The 22,662-nt window shown below is 47.2% G+C and overlaps 5 protein-coding genes across 9 annotated transcripts; 1 reads left to right on the top strand and 4 right to left on the bottom strand.

Annotated features, from left to right (window-relative positions):
* Positions 1–852: 852 nt before the first annotated feature.
* On the bottom strand, positions 853–4,375 carry LOC123084981 (endo-1,4-beta-xylanase 5). 3 transcript variants are annotated; one of them, XM_044506531.1, is made up of 5 exons: positions 4,026–4,375; positions 3,846–3,930; positions 3,640–3,686; positions 2,323–2,715; positions 853–2,238 (listed from the first exon to the last, which is right to left on the bottom strand). In XM_044506531.1, the coding sequence occupies exons 2-5, from the start codon at positions 3,904–3,906 to the stop codon at positions 1,015–1,017; spliced, it is 1,725 nt and encodes a 574-aa protein (XP_044362466.1). In that variant the 5' UTR covers positions 3,907–3,930; positions 4,026–4,375; the 3' UTR covers positions 853–1,014. The 3 variants fall into 3 exon arrangements, with proteins under 3 accessions (XP_044362466.1, XP_044362465.1, XP_044362464.1); XM_044506530.1 differs by having other exon boundaries at positions 4,030–4,375; XM_044506529.1 differs by lacking the exon at positions 4,026–4,375 and having other exon boundaries at positions 3,846–4,005.
* A 683-nt stretch (positions 4,376–5,058) lies between these two features.
* On the bottom strand, positions 5,059–9,805 carry LOC123084980 (pentatricopeptide repeat-containing protein At2g16880). Of its 3 annotated transcripts, none has more exons than XM_044506527.1 (3): positions 6,779–9,804; positions 5,662–6,080; positions 5,059–5,589 (listed from the first exon to the last, which is right to left on the bottom strand). In XM_044506527.1, exon 1 carries the CDS (start codon positions 9,422–9,424, stop codon positions 6,896–6,898), a length of 2,529 nt encoding a protein of 842 aa, XP_044362462.1. In that variant the 5' UTR covers positions 9,425–9,804; the 3' UTR covers positions 5,059–5,589; positions 5,662–6,080; positions 6,779–6,895. The 3 variants fall into 3 exon arrangements, with proteins under 3 accessions (XP_044362462.1, XP_044362461.1, XP_044362463.1); XM_044506528.1 differs by having other exon boundaries at positions 5,060–5,589; positions 5,662–5,810; positions 6,779–9,805; XM_044506526.1 differs by having other exon boundaries at positions 5,059–6,080.
* A 387-nt stretch (positions 9,806–10,192) lies between these two features.
* LOC123084979 (uncharacterized) lies at positions 10,193–13,049 on the bottom strand. Its single transcript, XM_044506525.1, has 5 exons — positions 12,741–13,049; positions 11,164–11,308; positions 11,003–11,073; positions 10,710–10,913; positions 10,193–10,576 (listed from the first exon to the last, which is right to left on the bottom strand). Exons 1-5 carry the CDS (start codon positions 12,984–12,986, stop codon positions 10,487–10,489), a joined length of 756 nt encoding a protein of 251 aa, XP_044362460.1. The 5' UTR covers positions 12,987–13,049; the 3' UTR covers positions 10,193–10,486.
* A 106-nt stretch (positions 13,050–13,155) lies between these two features.
* On the top strand, positions 13,156–16,743 carry LOC123084976 (peptidyl-prolyl cis-trans isomerase CYP65). Its single transcript, XM_044506523.1, has 11 exons — positions 13,156–13,422; positions 13,870–13,932; positions 14,021–14,124; positions 14,257–14,348; positions 14,445–14,534; positions 14,626–14,701; positions 14,812–15,173; positions 15,272–15,528; positions 15,653–15,941; positions 16,159–16,266; positions 16,362–16,743. The coding sequence occupies exons 1-11, from the start codon at positions 13,295–13,297 to the stop codon at positions 16,563–16,565; spliced, it is 1,773 nt and encodes a 590-aa protein (XP_044362458.1). The 5' UTR covers positions 13,156–13,294; the 3' UTR covers positions 16,566–16,743.
* Positions 16,744–17,251: 508 nt separating this feature from the next.
* Positions 17,252–19,410, bottom strand: LOC123084977 (uncharacterized). The gene is made up of 4 exons (XM_044506524.1): positions 19,096–19,410; positions 18,235–18,460; positions 17,918–18,002; positions 17,252–17,824 (listed from the first exon to the last, which is right to left on the bottom strand). The coding sequence occupies exons 1-4, from the start codon at positions 19,341–19,343 to the stop codon at positions 17,508–17,510; spliced, it is 876 nt and encodes a 291-aa protein (XP_044362459.1). The 5' UTR covers positions 19,344–19,410; the 3' UTR covers positions 17,252–17,507.
* Positions 19,411–22,662: the final 3,252 nt, after the last annotated feature.

Here is a 22,662-nt window from a genome sequence, read left to right as displayed (position 1 = left end):
CTTACTGCCTGGTATGGCCCTGATCACCCTGCCCTTTAGATCTTGAAGCAGCTCATTCTACTTTGGGGCTCCCATGGCGGCTGTAGGAGGAGGAAGAAGGGTTGGGGGCGATTTCTGTTGGATCTGCTTCTGGCATGGAGAAGAAGAAAAAAACAGCGTGGGAGGGGCTGAGGCGTGGGGGCGAGCGGGGGCGTGGGTGCGAGCTGGGGACAGCTGGCTACGTGGGCGCTCGATCGGTTTGTTTGGTGGCCGGTCGATCGGTCTGTTGCCTTCCTTTTCTGTTTCGTGGGGACAGGGGGTTTCCTTTTTCAGCCGGCCGCTCGGTTGCACTAATGGGCAGCCGGCCGCCCACTAGACACGCCCAACAAAAAAAGTGGCCCGCCCCTTCCCTGTCCTAACGACCATAACGGGCCAACAAACAAGAATGGGCCGGAAAAAAAGAACGACGGGATGCAACAAGCGACAGTGACAAAGCCAAACAAAAGATCGAGATTTTTGCATGAGATTACAACAAACAGATTCAATGGCCAGAGACTTAGATGCGACATCCTTAAATTTCATCTAGATGTGAGTTAGCAATTCCGAATGTTTTTTTTTTTTTTTGCTTTGTCTGCGTCTCGCTCGTGATTTCGATTTGTTTGCATCCGGATGACATGAACTCTCTGGTTATCCTTAGTGCTATAAGATAATACAAGACGTGATCATGGGATGACATCGTGTAATTGGATTTGCCAGAAAGGAACTTCGTGTGAGAAGAAGAGACCAACAAGCCGCCGCCGCAGCTAATCTTGACCTGAAGCCAAAGCTAGCCCGATAAGACGAAGCACGGAACATTTTCATCCGGGAATCGTGTAAAGTAGTACGGCCTCCTTTTTTATACGGTGTAAACTTTGTGTACATGAATGGCTAAATCTAGTGTGTTCTACAGTACCACGTAGTGATTTCTCAATAGTTACTACTCCGATGCCCTGGAACATTTCTGCATTACACCTAGCGAAAGCATTTTTGATTCTACTAGGCCTGGATGAAGAAGTGGTTCCCGGAGCCGAGGTCGACCGTGACGCTCTGCGAGACGGAGGTGTTGAGCGAGGGGTGGCTGACGGTGACCTTGTAGTCGCCGTGCGCGACCTCGGCCTGGAAGTAGCCCTGCTCGTCGGTGGTGCCGGTCTGCGCCGCCGTCCTCCACTCGGCGAGCAGCCGGTCCACCACGTCCCCCTGCGGCAGGTTCCTGAAGTTGTTGTCGGTGAGGCACATGACGTAGCACCCCTGCGGCCGCCACGCGGACCAGAGGATGACCCCCTGCACCGCCGGGTGCGCGTACGCCTCCCGCAGCACCTCCTCCAGGTGCTGCGCCTGCGACGGCCCGCCGGCCACGTCCACCTCCGTGAGCCACACGGGGAGCCCGATCTGGGCCAGCGAGTCGAGCGCGGCGCGCATGTAGGGGATGTTGGGGGTGGTGAAGTGCCCCTCCAGCCCGATGGCCATGCCGGCGCCGTTCTCCGGGTAGGACGCGATGATCTGCCGCAGCCGGTCCACGTACCTCCCCGGCGCCGCCGCCATGTCCCCGGGCTGCTCCAGCGTGTTGTAGTCGTTCATGAACATGAGCGCCGACCCGGCGTCCAGCAGCCGCGCCGCCGCGTAGAAGGCCGTGGACGCGTCCCACCCGAACTGGCGCTCGAAGAAGGAGTAGTGCAGGTTCTCGTTCACCACGTCCCACGCGATCACCTGCCCGGCGTACCGCGACACGAAGGACCGGATCCGCCGCGACGCCGCCGCCAGCAGCTCCGGGTAGGGGAGCGACTGCACCCACCGCGGCTGCTGCTTGGGGTCGTCCCAGAACACGTTGTGCCCGCGCACCCCGATGCCGTGCTGCTTCGCCAGCGCCAGCATCGCGTCCGGCACCGTGTAGTCCTCCCGCCCCGGCGCCGGCTCCGTGCTGTACCACTTCATCTCGTTCTCGAACGTGGTCACCGTGAACCGGGACGTGAACCACTGCTGGTACCCCGGGTTGGTCAGGATCTCGCGGCTCATGGCCGCGCCCAGAGGGAAGCTGCTGCGCACGTTCTCCACCGACACCTCCGCGCCCTGCAGCGGGTTCCCGCCGGAGTCCTTGGCCTGGAGCCTCACCATCTTCCTCCGCACGGCGCGGGTCGACTCCGTCCGGTGCGCCGCCCACTCCTCCTTGCTGAACGGCTTCAGCGAGACACTGTCCACCCATATGTCCACCGTCGCATTGCTCTGCATGCATGCACCAACACGTTAATCAACTCAATGATTTGCTCCTTTGCACGAACCAAGAATGAAGATGGAGCGTAATCGGACCTCGAAGTAGATCTCGGCGCGCCCGGCGTTGGCGGCGGTGAACCCGCCCTTGAGCATGGACCAGCACCCGGGCTTGGCCACGGCGCCGCCGACGTGAACGAAGTCGTCGGCGGTCTTGACAACCGCCCACACGTCGGCGGCGGCACCATGGCTCACCTGCAACCACGCGGACAGAGTGTAGTGCGTGTCGTTCTGCAGGTACACCTTCTGGCTGACGCTGTGGTACGGCCGCGTCCGGTTGCCCGCCACGGCGTACCGGTTCCCCGTGGCCACCGACGCGCCCTCGGCGACGCTGCCGTAGCCGAAGGCCGACCAGCCCCGGAGGCCGGCGCTGAAGTCCGGGTTGACGATGAGCCCGCCGCCGTAGTGCGGCTCCATCGGCTCAACCAAGCACTGCATCCACCTCACACAAGTCAGACGACCGACGTATACTCTGAGAATAATAATACAATTTGTGCATAGTAGTATATTTTTAGCTGGTTTGAGCCCAGTGCCCGAACTAGACTATCTCTAAAAAAGAGGCGCCTGTCTAGACGTCGACGCGAAACAGATTTCCTGGTTTAGGCCGGGTAGAAACTAGACAGACCCGGAAATTGATCCTGCCACCCGGCTTTTACCGTCCGCCTTTCCTGGTTATTTCTATTCTATCGGCCAGTTGCGGCATGACCGCCGTGCACAAGTTTCATCTACTTGGCGTCCATATTGCTTTCGTCTTGGGATATGCAGATGCTTTGCGTTGCCTAATCAGCTGGATCAGCAGATAATCAAACACTAACCACTAATTTCAGATACTTTCCGCTTGCTTTGACTGTATCCATTATAGTATTATTATTGTATTATATCACAAAGACAGCATAAAGACAGACAAAAACATAGAGAAGTAGACCCAAAGAAAATTTATACATACTTCCATAGTCCAGACCAGTTCAGACTATATGTGCATGATTTACGGGGTTTTGTTTTGAGGTGTAGCCAACTTCTCTAACACGTCTGCGCACTGCACTAGGACGGCCGCTATCGTGCATGGCACTGAGAAGCATATTAAGGTACGTACTACTAGGTAAGAGAGAATTAAGGACATTCCATTTTAACTTGGGCGGGAAACCCACTGGCCCGTTTTAACTTGCGTGGCAAATTAACCCCGTTGCGTGAGGAATAACGACGTGGCCCATGCATGGTAATCTCCTCTGCTAACCCAAGCTCGTGCTTAAAAAATCATCTGCCCTTGTACATGGGTTATCTATGCTATTGCAAACGTAAGGGTCGGGTAATTCTCCTATGAGAGAATGAATTGAATGGATGGGTGGATGGGCTTGCCTCGACGCTTGCGGAAGAATCGTACGGGAGAGACTTCACCATGGAACCTGAATGGAAGCAAATGGTTAGCCAGCTGCGTTACAAAGAAACCACGTCGATTTCTCATGGAATGCAACTATCCGGTTGATAATTGGTTCATAGGTTCAAGGATACACGGCAGTAGCTTGCAAAGTGGTATAGCAGATTGAATCACTCGCATTGCGTACCTTCCATTAGAGCAGCAGCCCATAAGAGCAAGAACACCAGCTTCTCCATCGTGGTAGCCATCGCCGTCGGTCAGCAGTTCGTGCTCTGCAGTAAGCGCCAACCAGGGCAATGGCAATGAGGAAACAGAGCACAGAGAAAGAGGAATGCAGGGCAATGGCAGATATAGATAGAGGGTTTACCCACCCCCTGAAGAGACCAAGGCACTTGCTCAAGAGCGGCAGTAGGTAGAGGAGGAAGAAGAGGCAGAGGTAGACGACGGTCCAGTCCACGCTCACACTCGCGCTCCCTTGCTCTGTTCCCTGGACATCCGCACCAACGATCTTTGCGTGGCCTGCCGCCCGAATTTATGGTGGGAGGGCGGGCAACAGCAACACCCCCCGCGACGGCGACGGGGCCAAAAGATTATGATATCCGTCGCGCGCGCGCGCTTTGCTTGCTGGCCGCGCTCACCTCACCACCCGCACGGGAGGAGATCGAGCTTGCCAAGCAAGCGCGGCCGGAGGGGTGCTGGATGCCGATCCGTCGCCCGCCCGCGCAAGACACTTGGCCTTTCTAATTCTCCACGTACTGCTCCACTCTAGGTTTTCTTTTCTGTCTAGCTTAGCCGGTGCCTACGAATGCGAACTCTCTCTCTCTCTCTCTCTCTCTCTCTCTCTCTCTCTCTCTGTGTGTGTGTGCTTTGGTAGTGGCATTCAGATTTCAGAGCATTCAGCACGGGCGGCTGCTGCTATTGACGAACTGACTGTGCCGTGCATTGACGCCTGTGAGCCGCATGTGAACCGGCTAGCGTCGTCTACGGGGCCGAGGGGTTCACGTGGAGCCGGAACAAGAAACTTTTACAGCGACTGGCGTTACATGTGGCGGCGACAGGGAATTCCTCAGAGGAGGCGATCCGATGCCGGCGCGCCCGGCCCGGACACGCGGTCAGTGGCCGTGCATACGACGCCTATGCCTATGCGGAAGTCCGTCATGTGAATCCGTGGGGTCGGTTTCAATAACCTATATATGCACGGCTGCTACAAATGTCCGCCCCGAGCTGCTAGGGGCCGGCTCGTGATGCGGTTGTATTCAGAATGCTGTGCGCTGGGCACACTACCGTGGCAGAAAAGTGCGCGCGCAACAGGCCAAAAATCAACATGTGAATGTGGTACTGCAACAAGACACCGCCGATCAAGAAATGAATGTCCTTGCTGCCGCCGCCCATCGTCACCGTCCCGTTTCGTTCCGTCGAGGGCAAAGGAGTTTTACACATCAGTGACTGATGAACACATATACCTAGCGTGGTATCCGTTCGAAATGGGAGCAAAAGTCAATATTTTATTTCCATAGAACTATTGCATCTTATAACTAGCCGCTTGGTTTCAACAATATGCCAACATTCTTCGCCTGGAATCTCTTCCCTCCGTAGTCGGTCAAGGGCGAGTAAGTAAGGAAGCACCTCGCCTCAAGTTCTCAACTTCCGTTGTAGGTATCAAATGAACCTGAACGCTTCTCTCCAAAGTGCGAATCAAATTAACACTTGTTTTTTCTTATGAACAGGCCCATAAGATCAGCAAAGACGACACAGTATGAGTAGGCCCGATATAAAATACCGGCCGTCTCAAGCCATAAGAAGTTGACTGAAGCTTCCAAATTCCAAGTCACAGTCACATCACAGTATAGTAGTGGCCACTACTCGCATTGACAAAAAGAATGCAGAAGTACCAGTCACTCGGTCACGGAACACAGAAACAAAAGCAGTACCTGCATTCATTTGTCCATTTGTGAAGTCTTGTATATATACACCGCACCGAACAGGTGAATTAAAATACTGACCATGTGGCAGTAAACTTAGCTGTGGAACGGCCGTCATAGTCCACTGAAAATTACAATGAGCTGATGAGAGGTATGTGTATCTACCTTCCCATAGTCCACTGCGTGGGCCGTGCGTGACCATACAGCAGTGTCCTATGCTTGGCTCCTTTCTTCACGAGGGACAGAAAAAGAGTGGTTAAGCCATCTTTCTATGAAGCAGACTAATTCATTCCTTCTTATTTAGGTATGATCATGACAGGTTGAAAACTGGAGTATGATGCACTCATTACATTTGAGCACTTCAGCCATCTTGTTCACCGTGAACTTCTCGGGCTTTCGCAGAGGGACAGAGGGTAATTCTCGCATATTAACAACTCACAATGATGATCAATTTTCTTCTAAGCAAAGATCCAACATCACTGAACGCGGACTAGAATTTGCTGCGTGAAGAAAAAGTAACAGGAGTAAACCGAGTTACTGACCTTCAGTCTACAGGGCAGGCGATTAACTATTAAGTAGGTTACTGGACTTGCCACATGACGGCCAATATTAGTGTGGTAGCACAACATTACGCCAAGGATCTAAACTAGGTAAGACCTTTTCTAGCTACAATTACCCCTTTGCTTAAGAGTTTGACAGCATTGAGACAAATGGCGGACACTATGGCCCTAGAACATGCAAAAGTTAACATCCATTTTAATTGACAAAGTACCAGGTAAGTATGTTGGCAACCAAACATGCTGTTCAGCATACAACAATTATGGTCCGGAGCTTGCGCTTGCAGATAACATAAAGCTTTTCTGTATAAGCTGTTTCCTTCGGACAGGTTTTAGAAAACATGTTTCTTTTTTTGGAAAAAAGAGGGGGTGGCCCTCCAATTTCTGGCTGGTAAAGAAAAGGAAACCCTCAAAAAGGAAAACTACAGTGCAGGTGGCCAGCGAGCGCTGCATCACACACTGGCTGAGAACCTAGCAGTAAATTCATCAGGCGCAAAAGTTTAGAAGACATGTACTTAAACTGCAATAACATACTTTTTACATCTAGTAGATTTGACTGTGAAATGATTTACTTTGTATTGCAGCTGAAAAACTAACAAGATTCTAGTGGTGAATTTCTGAGAAAGAAGCAGATCACATACCTGCTTCTTTTATGTCCATCACACTCCTCCGAGATATCAAGCACTCAAATTTACCAGATTTATGACTAAACTCCGGCTGATGCCACATCAAAGAGCAGCAAAGATCAATGGTATGTACTACCCAGCTGCATGTGTTTGCCTTTTCTGCCTCTTGATAAGCCCTTCCATCAAAGTTATATACGTTGAACTGTCAACAGACATTCCCTTTTGCATCATCTCATCCAAAATGGCCTTAGCTTCTTTGAATTGCCCACCGGTGCATAGCTCATTTACGCGTTTCGTGTAGGCCTCCAGAGCACTATCTTGTGGATTTCCACCAGTTTCTTCCTCAGTATTACCCTCGTGATCCTTCCCTGACTCTGTTTCATCTACAGAAGAAGGCTTCAAGAGGGGAGAAGAAAAGCTTTGAGACAATTTTCCACTCTCAGATAACTTATGCAGCATACTATGCGCTTCTTCTGGTCTCCCTGCTTCAGATAGTGCAGATAACACAACATTGTAGGTAAACGCGTCAGGCTGCAATCCTCTGACCTCCATATCAGCGAGAAAATGCAAAGCAGCATCAACATCCCCATTTTTGCACATAGCATGTATTAGGGTGTTATATGTGATAACATCAACCTTCTTCCCTTTCTCTACCCATGAGTCAAAGAGCTTCATTGCTTTGTCAAGCTTCCCCTGCAGACACAGTCCATTCATCAAAGTGTTGCAAGTAACAACATCTGGCTTAAAGGAATTTTCCACCATCTTGTTGTGGAACTGGAAGGCATTCTCCAAGTCCCCTTCCTTGCAGTAGGCATGGATGACGATATTGTACGTGGTGTCATCTGGTACCAACCCCTTCTCCATGAGCTCATTCAACTTATCAATCGCCTCTTTCAACCTCCCCATTCTGCCAAGCCCCTTGATCAATGTGTTGTAAGTCGAAATAGTTGGTGTCAACTTCCTCTGAATCATCTCATCCCACAGACGCAGAGCAGGCTCCGGATTATACTCGTTGAAGTAGGCTGCCATCACTGTGCCATAGCTGACTTCATCGGGCACAAAACCCCTTTGGGATGGAGATTGTAGCAGCCCTTGAGCCTCTTCATAACGCTTCTCCTTGCACAGATTATATAGCACGGTATTAAGCGTGAAGGTGTCCAATTTGAGTCCCCTACCGACCATCTCATCCATTAGTGCAAATGCTTTGGCGACATTGCCAGCCTTGCAGTATGCATCAATCAACGTATTATACGTGATCACATCTGGTGCTAAACCTTCATCTGCCATCTTCTTGAAACACCCCAACGCCTCCTCCAATTCCCCATCCTTGCAAAGCCCCTTGATAACAATGTTATGTGTGACCAAAGTCGGCTTCACCCCCTTCTCACGCATTTCCTCGAGCAGCCTCAGTGCATCAGACGAACACCTCCACTTAAAGCACGCATCAGCGAGTGTATTGTAGGTCACTACATCAGGCAACAAAGTGCCGAGCCGCTCCATCTCATCCTTCAGCCTAAACGCCTCATCCACCTTCTCTGCCTGGCACAGCCCAGCGATAAGCACATTGTACGTCCACAGGTCAGGCTCCAGCCCGTTGGCCGTCATGGCCTCCAAGACCTTGGTCGCCTGCTTAATCCACCCCAGCTTCGCGTAAGCCGACACAAGGGTATTGTACGTCGGCCGCGTGGGCGTGATCCCCTCTTTCTTCATTCTCGCCAGCAGAGTCCTCGCCTCACCGAGCATGCCTTTCCGGCAGTGCGCGTGGAGGAGCGTGTTGTAGGTGACGGCGTCGGGGGAGAGGCCGAACCCTTGCATGGTGGAGAGCGTGGCGAGGGCGTCGGCGAGGGTGCCCTTGGAGCAGTGGGTGTGCACGAGGAGGTTGAAGGTGTAGTGGTTGGGGTGGAGGCGGAGCGCGATGAGGGAGCGGAAGGCGTCCAGGGAGGCCTGCGGGGAGGTGGAGGGGCTGCGCGCGAGCGCGGAGAGGACGGCGTTGGCGGCCTGGAGGGAGGGGCGGACGCGGATGCGGCGGCGGAGGGAGTGGAGGAGCTGGGCGGCGAGGTGGGGGAGGCGGAGGCGGGAGTAGGCGCAGAGCGCGGCGTCGGCGAGAGGGGTCGAGGGGAGGTGGCCGAGGAGGTGCCGGTGGAGGTGGCGGAGCGGGTCGAGCGGGACGAAGGAGAGGAGCAGCGGGAAGAGGTGGCGGTAGGGGAGGACGGGGAGGAGCGGGAGGAGGGAGGGCAGGCAGGAGGGCGGCGAGAGGAAGCTGCGGTAGGCGAGGAGCGACTCCGGCGAGGCGAGCGCCGGGTTGGAGGCCGCGACGGCGAGCACGCGCGGGTGGTGGGAGGCGGTGAGGCGCGGGAGGTAGGCGGCCAGGAGGGTGGGCATGGGCACCGGGGCGGGCAGGCGGGACGCCGATACGAGCGCGTCCGCCACGGCCGCGACGAGTGCCGCGTCCGGGTCGGACGCGGTTGCGGCCGAGGCGGAGGTGGACGGCGGGGTGTCCATGGGGAGGAGGGGAGGCGGCGGACGGTGACGGCGCGGCGAGGGGGAGTGGAGAGGAGGGAAGCGGGGAAACTGTGGGGAAGAGAGGACATGGTGGTGTGGGCTGCCCTGCGGGCTGTGGGCTCTGGCCCTGAGACTCTGGTGGACTGTACTCTGGCCCATCAGTAGAGTAGGGTGTTCTAGACTCGAACAAAAATCAGTAGAATTAAACCCCAAAAAAAACAAAAATCAGTAGAATAGGGACTTCACCTTTTTTTAGAAGAAATTGGGACCACACTACCATATAAAAATATGAATTGGTCACTCCATGCATTTGAAAAAGTTCCAGGCTGCATACAAAATAGTGCTGAAATTATGGGCCCAAATTATGGAGGCTGGTTGGGATAGTGCATGATTGGTCACTTTGAGTACTTCATCTGTTCAAAATTATGTGAAGTTCTTTTTTTTTTCCTAAGTCAAACTTATTTTAGATTCAATATAGCATCTACTCCCTCTGTTCACTATTATAGGATGTTTTGGATATTTTTAATATGGACTACATGCACACTGAAATGAGTAAACAAACACACTAAAACACGTCTATACATACATACATTCAATTTAGAAAAAAGTTAGAACATCTTATAACAGTGAATAGAGGGAGTACAATATAAGATTCATTAAAATTCTTCATAAACATACATTTTCACAATCTATATACTATTTACTGTTGTAAATAATAGCCCGTTTTTCTATATAATTGTTTAAACTTAAATACAGCGACGCCGGTGCGACGCCGGCAAGCACCGTGCTTTTTCTTGGAAGCATCGCTGATGTGTGGCAATCCTCCCCTCTTCGCAGGATCGGACGAAGGCTTCTTCCTCCTTGGGGACGCGGGGGGGGGGGGGGGGGGGTTCTGATTCATCAAATAAATACGAATTCCCCCACACAAAATGCAATTGTGGCGTAGATTTCGGTCCCAGTTGTGAGGCAGAGACTGCTCAAGTATATCCAATCCTGAAATATAACATAATTTTGCTACAAAAATTCCATGAGAAGGTACTGATAAGCTACGTTCTCTAGATTAGAACAAAATCGTCAGTCCAACATTCTATCTTTTCATCCAATTCAATCCTCTTGTCGACCATCATTGCCAAATGGATAAATGGCAAAATAGAAGTTATCAAAGCAATTGTGGGCTTGTGGCATCCAGAAAAGGGTACCCCCCATAGATGGCCTAAAAGATTAGCATATGCGGCCCAGCTGAAATGATCCACCATCACTGCCGTTGCTCCTGAGCTTTTTTTCCTGCCATTGCTCCCAAGATTTTTCTTTCTGCAGAGGCAATATGAACATAATGCATGCTGGCATCATATATCTGTTAATACAAAATGTTGGTCGATGTTGTACAACAACAAACCCACCAAACTAGCCATTGAAGAGTGATTTAAAGTATGCATTTATTTACCTTCATTTTACTAGCAATGGAAGGAAGCCATTTCTCTCCCCTGACCTTCTTCAGCTGGTTCACCCTTTCTTCCTCCCTCTTGGCTTTGGTCTTTGCTGCAGTTTCTCTAGCTTCCATTCTAGCCAATGATATTTGGGATGCTTCTTTCGCGGAAACAAGTACGTCGTTACCATCAACAACAACAGACTGAAGCATATGTCTGAACTGAAATCAGGGTCGCAGTACGATCAGTAAAACATACAACCATAAGCTCACATGCATATGTATAATTATTGTGAAAATAGATATCAAACCTTCTTTGATTTCTCGTCGACCTCTGGCCCAGGAAGAATCTTTGGTCTCTTGAGTTGCACATGGTATTTATCTAGAAATAAACATTAGTATGAATATGTATTATCATCATGAAAGGATTTATCCACCAAGATTATTAAAGATAATCACATTCACGTCATACCTACGGCATCCATTCTGATGCCAGGAGGTGCCTTTTTAAATAACTTTATCCCTCCCCCTGTTTCCTCGGGGTCAGCCACGTTCAAGCAAGGATTCCTCACTATTTCGAGATTTCTCTCTAACATATTGTCCAACATATTTCTTACCTGAAACAAATCAAATGAAGTTTGTAAGATCATAATGCATAACATAGTATGACTTCCTAATGCCTAACCAAAAGAAAGAATGATACAAACAGAAGAACAACTGAATGAAGGAAAAGGACAGACCCAGTGCATAGAAGCTCCCACACAAGGTGGGGTCTGGGGAGGGATTATAGGAACCTAGTCTTACCCCTGCAAAGTGCAATGCAGAGAGGCTGGTTCGAACCCAGGACCTCTTGGCACAAGTGGGGAGGACTTCACCACTGCGCCAGGCACAGAAGAACAACTGAATGAAGGGCAGAGAAAAAAAAACTTAAACAGGAAAAATCTGTTTAAGTGAAATGGTTATACTATAGTTGCAGACTGGCAGGTCTGAATGGTGAATACATGGCAACATTGTGCCAGCTTTTTCTAGTTGCTCATCAGGCTTGCCAGGTGAAGTGATGAACTACTACATTCTGAAAAGGATCATGCAAGTAAACAGTACAGAATTCTGTAGACATAGAATGTAAATCACATGGTGTATTTGCAAACTACTGCATATTAAAACGATCATGCAAGTGATGAACTTACTTTGTGGCTTGGACAGGTACCAACGGAAACTAATATGATGATCCGGAGGCCCACCGTAAATTATTTAACACATGGAACGGAGCATCTACCAAAAGGTCAAAGCAATAAGGGGAATTGGATAGATTGCAATGCAAGATGGGGCATTATTTCCTAGTGGCAAAGCCAGTTCGTTTTTACTGGGTACTGACAAAGTTGATTTTTACTGGGTAGCGGCATAGTAAGTTGTGGCATTTTATCAAACCAGCGAGAAAACCTCCAAAATGGCAATGGTGCAGTACACATCCTATATGGAGTGGAACATGATTGATTATATCCACAACTTCAGTCTATGGGGTGAAACATGTTGGGTTTTCTCAATTTGCCAACCGTAGCTACTCTGCAAGAATGTAGCTAAGTATGTGCATCCGCTGGTAACACTGATATATCCCACTCGAATATACTCCCTCCTCGTTCTAAATGTAAGTCCTTTTAGAGATTTCAATAGGAACTACATACGGATGTATATAGACGTATTTTAGAGTGTAGATTCACTCATTTTGCTCCGTATGTAGTCCATATTGGAATCTCTAAAAAGACTTATATTTAGGAACGGAGGGAGTACAATTGAAGCAAATGCAGCTGCTATTGCTAACTTGCTATGTAAACCCAGACTAATCCGAGTGAACCAGCTAATTCTAGTTCGTCCAAGGACCACAGGAAGAATGAAGTATGCATCAAGCTTTGAAGACAGCACTGAATCAGCACAACAAAACCGAGGACCATGTCAACCAATGAGCTGCAGCTGCGGCACTGAATCAGGAGCAGAAGAATATTATGCAGCTAGCAAGCATAAAGCAAGGGGCGAACGTGGAAAGCAAGACACCTTGATCTGGTACAGCTTGAGCCCAGGCGTTTGCGCCTTCCCCTCATCCTGCGGCGGCTGCTCCAGCCCGTTGCTGTCCTCCTCGACGCCGACGCCGCCAGAGGCGGCCTTCGCCGCGCCGTTGGACGACGGGTAGCCGAAGCCCCCTACAGCGACGGAGTCGATGGCCGCCCTCCACGAGGCGTCTCCGTCATCGTCGCTGCTGCTGTTGCTCGCCGTCGGGCTGCCGCCGCCGCCGCCGCCCATCCCGCTGCTCGAATCGACGACTCAGCTCGCTCGGCCGGTGGTGCGCTGTGCGCACTTGCGCTCTGCTTTTGGGCCGGTTGTGCGCTGGGTTGGGCCGGGCCGGGCCGAATCTGTTTCGCACCGACCCGCGCGGCTCGAGCCGTGTATTCTATCACGGGCTGAGCCGCCTATTATTCCCTTCTCTTTCCCCGACCCAACACTTGCGGTCGTCAAATCTCGCCGTCCCACCTCGCCGCCGGCGAAACCCGACCGCCCGGCAGGGCAACCGCACCACCGGCCGGAGGCCCGCGCTTATAGGGTAGTCGGAGATGGGGAAGAAGCAGCATAGCAAGGACCGGATGTTCATAACGGCCACGGAGTGGGCGACAGAGTGGGGTGGCGCCAAGAACAGGGAGGCCATCGCGCCATTCCAGCGCCTCCCCTTCTACTGCTGCGCGTAATTGCCTACTCTCCCTCCCCGCTTCCCCTGTTCCCGCACCAGCCTCGCTGGAAGATTTGCCTGCTTACCTCTGTTCTCTTGGTAATTTAGGATTCTGAATCGAATTTCGGAGAGCTTGAGCTTATAGGGTTTCTTCCTTAGGGCATGAACTTGTTTTCTGTGGATATTTCAGTTGGTATATATGCCACCAGTTAAGCTAGTTAGTTACCTTTGTAAGCTCCAAATGCTCAAATTCAGCTCTGGATGTTGAACCTTCATACTATTCGAATTTAGCCACATTAGCAGTTGATTACTCCCTCCGTTCCAAAATAGATGACTCAACTTTGTACTAACTTTGTACTAAAGTTAGTACAAATTTGGGTCATCTATATTGGAACGGAGGGAGTAGTAAGTAAAGTCAATCCCTCTTCTTCAGCCACTGATTGTCATTTCATTGGATATTAGGCTCACGTTCCTGCCATTTGAGGATCCGGTGTGTACGGCAGATGGAAGCGTCTTCGATTTGATGTAAGTGCCTAGGAGTTGCTTCTTGGATAACTTATTGGTAGGAGAGCTGAGAAGGCAGGGATTCTTATCTTTTTGCTTCTGAATGTAGGAGCATAATCCCATATATTAAAAAATTCGGGAAGCATCCGGTAACTGGAGGAGCACTGAAGCAGGAGGATCTAATTCCTCTCACTTTCCACAAGAACACAGATGGTGGGTTGAATCTATGGCATGAAAAAGTCGATGTAGCCTGAACCAAATAGAACTGCTTGAACAGTAGTAAATTCCTTTGATGTTAGTTGATCTTCTGGTGTCATTGTGTTAATATTTACTCTTTTCGTGCAGGAGAGTTCCAGTGTCCTGTTTTAAATAAAGTTTTTACAGAATTCACGCATATAGTTGCTGTAAAGACTACCGGGAACGTCTTCTGTTATGAGGTGGGCTTTAGACTTTGGTTAGCTTATATAATAGTGTTTTTCAGGTGGTCAATTTGGTATGCTCGTAGCTGATTGATTATTGCTTTGTGTTCATAGGCAATCCAGGAGCTTAACGTTAAGCCAAAGAATTGGAAAGAGTTGCTAACCGATGAGCCCTTCGCACGAAAGGACTTGATAACAATTCAGGTAGCTGTCTGGAAGGACAATATATATTACGCATTGTCTTACTGCCAATTAATACCCTAGCCTAATACTGTTTGCCTTCTGACTTCTCTAGAATCCAAATGCGCTTGATACCAAGGTCCTAGGGCAATTTGATCATGTTAGACAAGGCCTCAAACTTGATGATGAAGGTTCAATTATGCATCCTCTTTCCATTTTACTTATTTTGTGTTGGCTGCTTTGTATCTATCCTTTTGATGTAGATCAACTTATGTAGTCTGACTATCCAACTTCTTTGCAGAGTTGCAGCGGATGAAAGATGATCCAACCTACAACATAAATGTTGCCGGTGATCTTAAGCAAATGATGAAGGAACTTGGGACTGAAAAAGGAAAATTAGCTTTTCTGCATGGTGGTGGAGGACAGAAAGCTCAAAAGGAAAGAGCTGCCGCACTGGCTGTCCTTTTAGCAAAAGAAGAGAAGAGTGACTCGAAATCGAGCAAAGAACCTAAACCTCCTCAACCATTCAGTGTTGTGGATGCTGCTTCGGCTTCTGTTCATGGCAGAAGTGCAGCAGCAGCAAAATCTGGCACTGCTGAGAAAACTGCTGCTAGAATTGCTATGCACAGGGCAGGGGATCGGGATCCTATAAATGCTAAATTGGTATAGTCTCATCTCATCTTCATGTCTTATATTTACATAGCCCTTTTGTTACTTGTGCAGTTAGTGTTTGTCTTATGGAGGTGATTCGGTGATTTCAGGTTAAAAGTCGTTACACTACTGGAGCAGCTTCACGTTCTTTCACGTCGACTTCCTATGATCCCGTTACCAAAAATGAATTTGAGTATGTTAAAGTTGAAAGGAATCCAAAAAAGAAAGGATATGTTCAGTTGCATACCACCCATGGTGATTTGAATTTGGAGCTTCATTGTGATATTACTCCTCGGACATGTGAAAACTTCCTAACACATTGTGAAAATGGTTACTACAATGGTCTTATCTTCCATCGTAGCATCAAGTATGTTCTCCTATTCTATTAGCCGTATCCAAATCCTGTCCATTCAATCATTCTCTTCTTTATACTCCCTTGATTATGGCTATATATCTAAATGTTGTCCGGTTTGATCATCACCTTTTTACAGAAACTTTATGATTCAAGGAGGTGATCCAACTGGCACAGGAAGTGGAGGGGAGTCCATATGGGGTCAACCTTTCAAGGATGAATTGAATTCAAAGCTGCTACATTCAGGAAGAGGTGTTGTCAGCATGGCGAATTCTGGGCCCCATACCAATGGGTCGCAGTTTTTCATCCTATACAAGTCTGCAGCACATTTAAATTTCAAACATACAGTGTTTGGCATGGTGGTTGGTGGTCTGCACAATCTTTCAGCAATGGAAAAGGTTCCTGTTGATGATGACGACCGCCCATTGGTTAGTATGATTGTTCTAGTTTCATCTGCATTTTTTTTTACTTTGCTTTAGAAATGAAAATACCTCGTAGTTTTACGCAAACAAGATATTGTGGCCACAATATGCTGGCCATTAAACTTTGGCACAACTGCAGGATGTGTTGTGTTCAGCATAGTTGTTTTTTCACTGGACAAAAACATCTGAACGTGGTATTCCTGGTTTTCAACTTTGTTAACAGGAGGAAATAAAGTTACTGAAAGTTAATGTATTTGTGAATCCTTACACGGAACCAGACGAGGAAGAAGAAAAGGCAAAGGAGGAGGAGAAGAACAAGGATGAAGATCATGTAATGCTGCTTTGCATCTTGTTTCAATTAGATTCAAGTGCTTCTTTGCATTTATACATCTCTGATTGTTTGAACGTTTATTTGCATTAATCCAGGATAAGGTGGGGTCATGGTATAGCAACCCAGGGACTGGTGTTTCTGCTTCAGCGAGCGCTGGTGGTGGAGTTGGCAAGTATCTCAAGGCTCGGACGGCTGGCTCTGCTGATGCCACTGGAAATGCCGCTGCAGCAGATGATTCAAGCAAGAAGAGAAAAGCGAGTGCTCCTAGCGTAGAATTCAAAGATTTCTCTGGATGGTAGATCCCTGTATACGTGAATTTCCCCTTTCTTCTCAGAAGAAACAACCAGTTGAAACTTTGTAACATTTGAGCATGTGCGCCCATGTTATGGTAGTGTATTAACTGCCCAGAATGCGGTCTCACAGCTCACAACAGATTTTTCAGAATCTCACAACTTAATCAAACACGTATGCTCAGTACTCGAGTATCTATGTATGAATTATTACACAGAAAAACTTTTAAGCCTCAAGTGAGACACAACTGTCTGGAGCAAGAGCCGCATAAATATTTATGCATAATACGTATGATATTTTCTTTAGATGTGCGCATACAGATCTTGTGTTCCACTAAGAATTATGCTAATAGAAAGCCAAATGACTCAGAGTGATGTTAATAGAAAGGCAAATGAGTGAGGCATCAATTTGGACAGGGTACACACGCCTTTGCCAAGCTTAGCAGCTTGTGTGCCATATTTGCTGCATATGTGTAAAATGAGTGTGTACCTACAAAAATCTATCAATATTGTTTTGTAGGTGTTATGTACAAACCTTACCACATTGAGTAATTTAGATACTCAGGCATGGAGGGCTAACCCTGAAGTACTGCACAGATATGTACATGTGGCTAAACCAGAATATCTTGAAACATGGCTAAACCAGAACGAGATCATATAAAGTTGCAGTAACAGCTAAACTTAAAACCAGTCCAAAAGAAAACTAAACTCCATCATATAAAGTTGCAGTAACAGCTAAACATCATGCAGAACATGTTCATCCCCAGGTGAACACACAGCCACCAGATAAACCCTTGAAAAGACTTAACGTCGACCTGTACAGTGCGTAGAATCGACCATTTGATGAACTAATAAGTAGAAAAAGAAGATCAAATCCTGTCTGTCTCAAAAAGCTGAAACGAAACTAAACTCAGAACAACCACTCTGCCAGCTCCTTTGTTTTATTTAGAACTATGCACGCTTGAGCAAAACGACCAGAATAGACGCGATGGCCAGGAGCACGAAGGACGACGGGCCATTTGTGAAATCCTTCTTGGAGTTGATGATCAGGGTCTTCAACCTCCCCTTGCTCTGGCCCTCGTCTGACGTGGCCACCAGGTCCTGCATTATGCTCGAAAGATTCGTCACCATCTCCGACACGAACGCCTTCATCATCTGAATGTAATCACTGAATGCATCTGCCGGCGAGACGACACCATTGCTGCTCTGCGAGCTCTCGGCGTCGCTCTGCTCAGCTTCGTCAGTGACACTGGATGACTCGCTGAGGTCTGAGAACGGGAAGATAGATGAACCAAGTTATTTATTATACTTTTCTAATGGTTAACTGAATTAGATGTACTAAATGATGGCTGGGCGCTTACTTGTCTTGTAAAACTCCACAAGTTTCTTGTTCTTCATCACAGCTTCCCAGACATTCTTATCAGAAGCAAGCGAAGCAACAACATCCTGCAGTCCAAATAGAACCCATGCTTCAGGTAAATAAACAACAACTCTGAGTTGTTTGCACTTAATGCCAACTGAAGTTGCATGAATACAAAAAAAGGGCTGACATTATGCCAATATATGAAATCAACTTATCTTCTGATGCTAGCAGGAAGAAATGAAAAAATCATGACTCCACAACACATCATTAGGGTGACCTTGCCGACACCTTCAGTATAAGTTGGAGCTTAATTACCTGAGCTTCAGGACTCTCGTGTAGCATGGTGAAGGCTTCAATAACACGTGCAGAGGATCCAGAGGCAACGGATAAACTGTCATGCTTCTCTTCATGCTTAGATGCTTCTGAATGGAGATGATCCTGAAATGTTTCCTGAGCAACCTTTGTGGGATCATCAAGGCCATCATGGGAGATATGTGTCTTGGAGATATCCAGGCGGCCACCATGGGAATCAATCTTGGCACTGGTTGCATGAACACAAGTCATCAGTTTGTTAGCAAACACAACATCTGGCACACAAGCCAAAAGGCCCAAAGCGGCATACATATGAAAAAGGCACATAAGGAAACTAATCGAATACAGAATTATATGACATGGTTGGAAGAACAACTCTACATGACAGACACGGTGAGATATTTTTAGGGTTTGGATCAGGCAATCCTGTCAGAACATGCAATGGAAATCCTAAACAAGCACCGGCGTGATTTTCTGTGAATCAAAATTCTGATGGCACGATCCCAGCAAACGAGCAATTGGGGACAGGAACATCACAGATAAACATGAAGGGTGCCTAAATTAAAAAAAATCTTGAATCTATCAGAAAATGCTGAACGCTCCTGATACCAATTTTGTCTTACACCGGACAGCAGATAAGAACAATCTACTGAAAAAGAAGAACAGAACAGAGTCAACCACTATGTAGGGCTCTGTCACTGCATAACAACCAGACGTGCAATCGCATCAGTTTGCAACTAAAACTTCATGGACATGAACCATATCTATCAAACTATCACCAGTTTGGCAAGTAATTAATCTGGTAAAACAAAGGAAGCAAGAAGGAGATGTGGCAAGTAATTAGTATAGTTTAGGGATGCGCACATCTCGAAGGCGTCCCTGAGGTCGAGGGTGGCGGCCATGGCCTCCTCGTGGGAGGGCACGGGGCCGAACACCTCGCGGTCGGGGATGTACCAGTCGTCGAAGGTGGTGGCCGTGGAGACGGGGCGGGTGTCGGCCGCGGCGGCGGAGGAGGAGGGCAGGGCGGAGCGGCGGGCGTTCGAGGCGGAGCGGTAGCCGCCGATGAAGGCGGCCCTGGCGGCCGCGCGGATCCCCATGCTGCCGCCTCCCATCGCCTCCGATCTCTCTCAAGCTCTGCGCGAGAATCGACTCGATCGATCAAAGCCCGGGGAGAATGGCGGCGACCGGGTATTTAATAGCCGCGGAGGGTTGGGGAAGGTCGCTTCAGATTAGGGGGGCGCCGCGGGATCTTGGCCGTTGGTCCTGGAACGGACGGATGGTGGGGTGGGGCGCGGTGCACGAGGGGGGCGTCCACGTTGAGTCCTTGCGCAACACGGGTGTAATCCTTTTGCTGATACGCGGCGGGCAGTTAAGTTGCGTAGGGAATCACGCCGCTTATCTCCGCGATTAAACAGGCCAAAATCACCGGGCCAAACTGGAGCACACATTTTTTTACTACTCACACTGTTTCTAAATATAAGTCTTTTTTACATATTTTAATACGAACTTCATATGAATGACATATTTTTTGAGACTGTCTATTTGACATTTGACTGTTTTTCAATTCGACAACATTCAAATTTCCTGATAAATGAACAGATGACACATGTATGACCACAAAATCAGCCAACAGCACAAAAGAGACATCAAAACGGGTCGGGGAAAACATCTGACCCGGTTCGTTGGACAACTAACCACTCCAGAAAAATCAGGGGCCAACCCCTCTTGATCTCCACAACCACACAACACGTGCGCAACTTGCAACGCATGAAAAGGGGCAAACCCTTCCCACAAATCACTCGACAGATCACACCTAACAGCACAAAAGAGCAAATCAGAAGGGAAGAAGAAGAAGGGGGAAGATGGAGGCGGCCATGGGCGAGGGGGGAGGAGAAGAAGGGAGAGCAAACAGAAATCAAAAGGGATTCGGAGAGGAGGATGTACCTAACGTGGAGCAAGAAGGAAAAACATCAGAGGGGATTCAGCAACATCCACAGGTCAGCAACTGCCCCAACTGCTCACCATCTTCTCTCTTCACCTCTCACATGAACAAATCAGGAGGAATTTCTCTTCATCTACAAAGAGATAGATCAACATCAATTGTAATTATGATAAATTTAAGAGACAACCCATGCCATATGTCTGGATAACACCCTGATATCTAGGACACATTTCATCGACAACACCAGAGAAGAACTTCCCAGAATTTCTAGTGAAAGTGGCACAAGCGAAATCACTAGATCGTTTATGTCTCTACAAAACAATAGCAAAAGTGAAACACATATCAAAACACATACAATAGAACAAATAAGCAAATAAAGCTTTGAAATACACAAGCAACAAAACTAAAAATAACATTTCAACCACTCAAAATATTTATTCAGATTACTACAAATTCCTTAGTAAAATACAAAACTTACGCATAAACTACACAAATACGGCTGAACACTCTGAAAACCGTACTGCTTACATATGAATAACAAGAAGAAGAGCAAATGAAAAATGAAAAACAGGAAATTCATGGGAATTATAGTACAACTCTGGGGGTAGATTACATTGTAACATATCTAAAAATACAGTGACTAAGAATTGGAATTACATTAGAAATCACATGAATATCACAGTGTAATGAAAACATGGCAAACTCATGAACTATGGTGTGAGCACATGAAAAATGCTGCCAAATACATGATTAAGCACACATGATTTACCAACGAAAAACCTACTGAAAGTACACAATAATACATGAGCTTACACTCTAATACAAAGGGAACTGAAAAAATCATTGGAGGGATCTAAGACTGATAACATAGGGCAATTGCAGGGCTACAACATTGGGGATTACAAAAAAATCACAATCAGGGACATCCACTGAAGAATCATACTACAAAAGAAATATAGCAATACTAATCTCTAAAATTATGATATGCTGAGAAAACCCTAAACCAGGGGAACATGCATTAAAGAACAAATAAACAATAATGAGGAACTATACACATTCCTCCTTGAAGCAGATGATAATTTCCTCTTCAAGCATTTTACTTCCTGAAAATAACAAAAACACAAGGGTCACCCGAAAGTAAATACCCAAAATCAAAATTAATAAAAAATACAAGATAAAATAAAACAGACTTGATTCAGATAGAACTTTGGAAGAGCTTTGTCGAACCCTCCTTCATTACCAGATAGTTCCTGCAAAACAAATAAGAAATAACACAGACCAAAATAAATACATCAAACTAAGAACATAAAGAAATAAACAAATAAAGAAGCAGAAATAAATAAACTACCAGAGACACACGATAAGAAGCTCTTCTGCAAAATCATTAGGCACAAAAGGTTCACTCCGAGAATCTGCACTCTATAAATATGATACTAATGGAATATCCCGATGAGAGACTTTCCGTAGCTTACCCATTTAAACCTATAAGCAGAACACAAAGACAACAAAGGAAAAGAAGTTAAATAATGGTGAAAGACATCCAATTCAAGCGTAAAAATGCACTATATTCTAACTGACAATTACAGTTCTGAACCATAGAAATTACAGTGTAAAAATGGCAAAAAATAAATTTAGCTGAAGCATTCGAAAGCCCTACAGTACTTATCCAAGCAAAGTACAGTGAAAACTAGCTAAAACTGGACATAATTACACTGAAAATCTAGATAAAATTACTGTGCAAACTGGGCTAAATTACACTGTAAGAATCCACTCAAATCCTATGACAAAAATCACATTGGGATTATTAGGTAAAGTACACTGTAACTACATTCAAATTACACTGTAAGTCCGGGACAAAAATTGCAATGTAAAGTTGGGATAAATTACACTATGACACAGTGGAAAAATTAGGTAAAATACACTGTAAGTCTGGTACAAGTTGCACTGTAAACTTGGGATAAATTACACTGCAACTACATAAATCCATTGTAATTACACTATGACACATTGAAAAAATATTAGGTGAAAATACACTGTAAGTCTAGGACAAATTGCACTGTAATGCTGAGATAAATTACATTGTAACTACATTGAAATAACACTTTAAATCCACTGTAATTACACTATGACAATTCACACTGGAAAAATTAGGTAATTACACCTGACAACTAAAAGAAGAGGAAAAGCAGCGAACAGCTGACCTTGAACTTGCAACCCACAAAAAGGGCCCAGATCTCACCTTGTACTACCCCTCCCCTCCACATATCCCAGCTAATACACAGCCCCAGCGCATAACACAACCAGGAGACACCACTTACAGTGTAGACTAATGGAACTTACACTCAAGAACAGAAGAAATTACAGTGTAAACCTGACACAAATTACAGAGTAATCAAAAGGCATACAGCCAAGAAAGCACATGAATTACAGTGAAAATCAAAAATGGGAGATTACAGTGCAAAAATCACATGAATTACATAGTAATTACA

The sequence above is a fragment of the Triticum aestivum genome, chromosome 4A (assembly GCF_018294505.1).
Source record: "Triticum aestivum cultivar Chinese Spring chromosome 4A, IWGSC CS RefSeq v2.1, whole genome shotgun sequence".
Lineage (NCBI taxonomy): Eukaryota > Viridiplantae > Streptophyta > Magnoliopsida > Poales > Poaceae > Triticum > Triticum aestivum.
This window is presented reverse-complemented; position numbering and strand designations above follow the sequence as displayed.

Excerpts from the sequence above, each read along its gene's own strand:
- LOC123084976 (XM_044506523.1), top strand. The coding sequence starts at position 13,295 with ATGGGGAAGAAGCAGCATAGCAAGGACCGGATGTTCATAACGGCCACG. Across the intron at positions 14,349-14,444 it reads GGAACGTCTTCTGTTATGAG|GCAATCCAGGAGCTTAACGT; the intron begins GTGGGCTTTAGA and ends TTGTGTTCATAG. Across the intron at positions 14,535-14,625 it reads AGGACTTGATAACAATTCAG|AATCCAAATGCGCTTGATAC; the intron begins GTAGCTGTCTGG and ends TGACTTCTCTAG.
- LOC123084979 (XM_044506525.1), bottom strand. The coding sequence starts at position 12,986 with ATGGGCGGCGGCGGCGGCGGCAGCCCGACGGCGAGCAACAGCAGCAGC. Across the intron at positions 11,309-12,740 it reads TCAAGCTGTACCAGATCAAG|GTAAGAAATATGTTGGACAA; the intron begins GTGTCTTGCTTT and ends GATTTGTTTCAG. Across the intron at positions 10,577-10,709 it reads CCATTGCTAGTAAAATGAAG|AAAGAAAAATCTTGGGAGCA; the intron begins GTAAATAAATGC and ends TTGCCTCTGCAG.
- LOC123084977 (XM_044506524.1), bottom strand. The coding sequence starts at position 19,343 with ATGGGAGGCGGCAGCATGGGGATCCGCGCGGCCGCCAGGGCCGCCTTC. Across the intron at positions 18,461-19,095 it reads CTCAGGGACGCCTTCGAGAT|TGCCAAGATTGATTCCCATG; the intron begins GTGCGCATCCCT and ends TCATGCAACCAG. Across the intron at positions 17,825-17,917 it reads TGTGGAGTTTTACAAGACAA|ACCTCAGCGAGTCATCCAGT; the intron begins GTAAGCGCCCAG and ends TCCCGTTCTCAG.
- LOC123084981 (XM_044506531.1), bottom strand. The coding sequence starts at position 3,906 with ATGGCTACCACGATGGAGAAGCTGGTGTTCTTGCTCTTATGGGCTGCT. Across the intron at positions 3,687-3,845 it reads GGCTGCTGCTCTAATGGAAG|GTTCCATGGTGAAGTCTCTC; the intron begins GTACGCAATGCG and ends GCTTCCATTCAG. Across the intron at positions 2,239-2,322 it reads GCGCCGAGATCTACTTCGAG|AGCAATGCGACGGTGGACAT; the intron begins GTCCGATTACGC and ends GCATGCATGCAG.
- LOC123084980 (XM_044506528.1), bottom strand. The coding sequence starts at position 9,424 with ATGGGCCAGAGTACAGTCCACCAGAGTCTCAGGGCCAGAGCCCACAGC.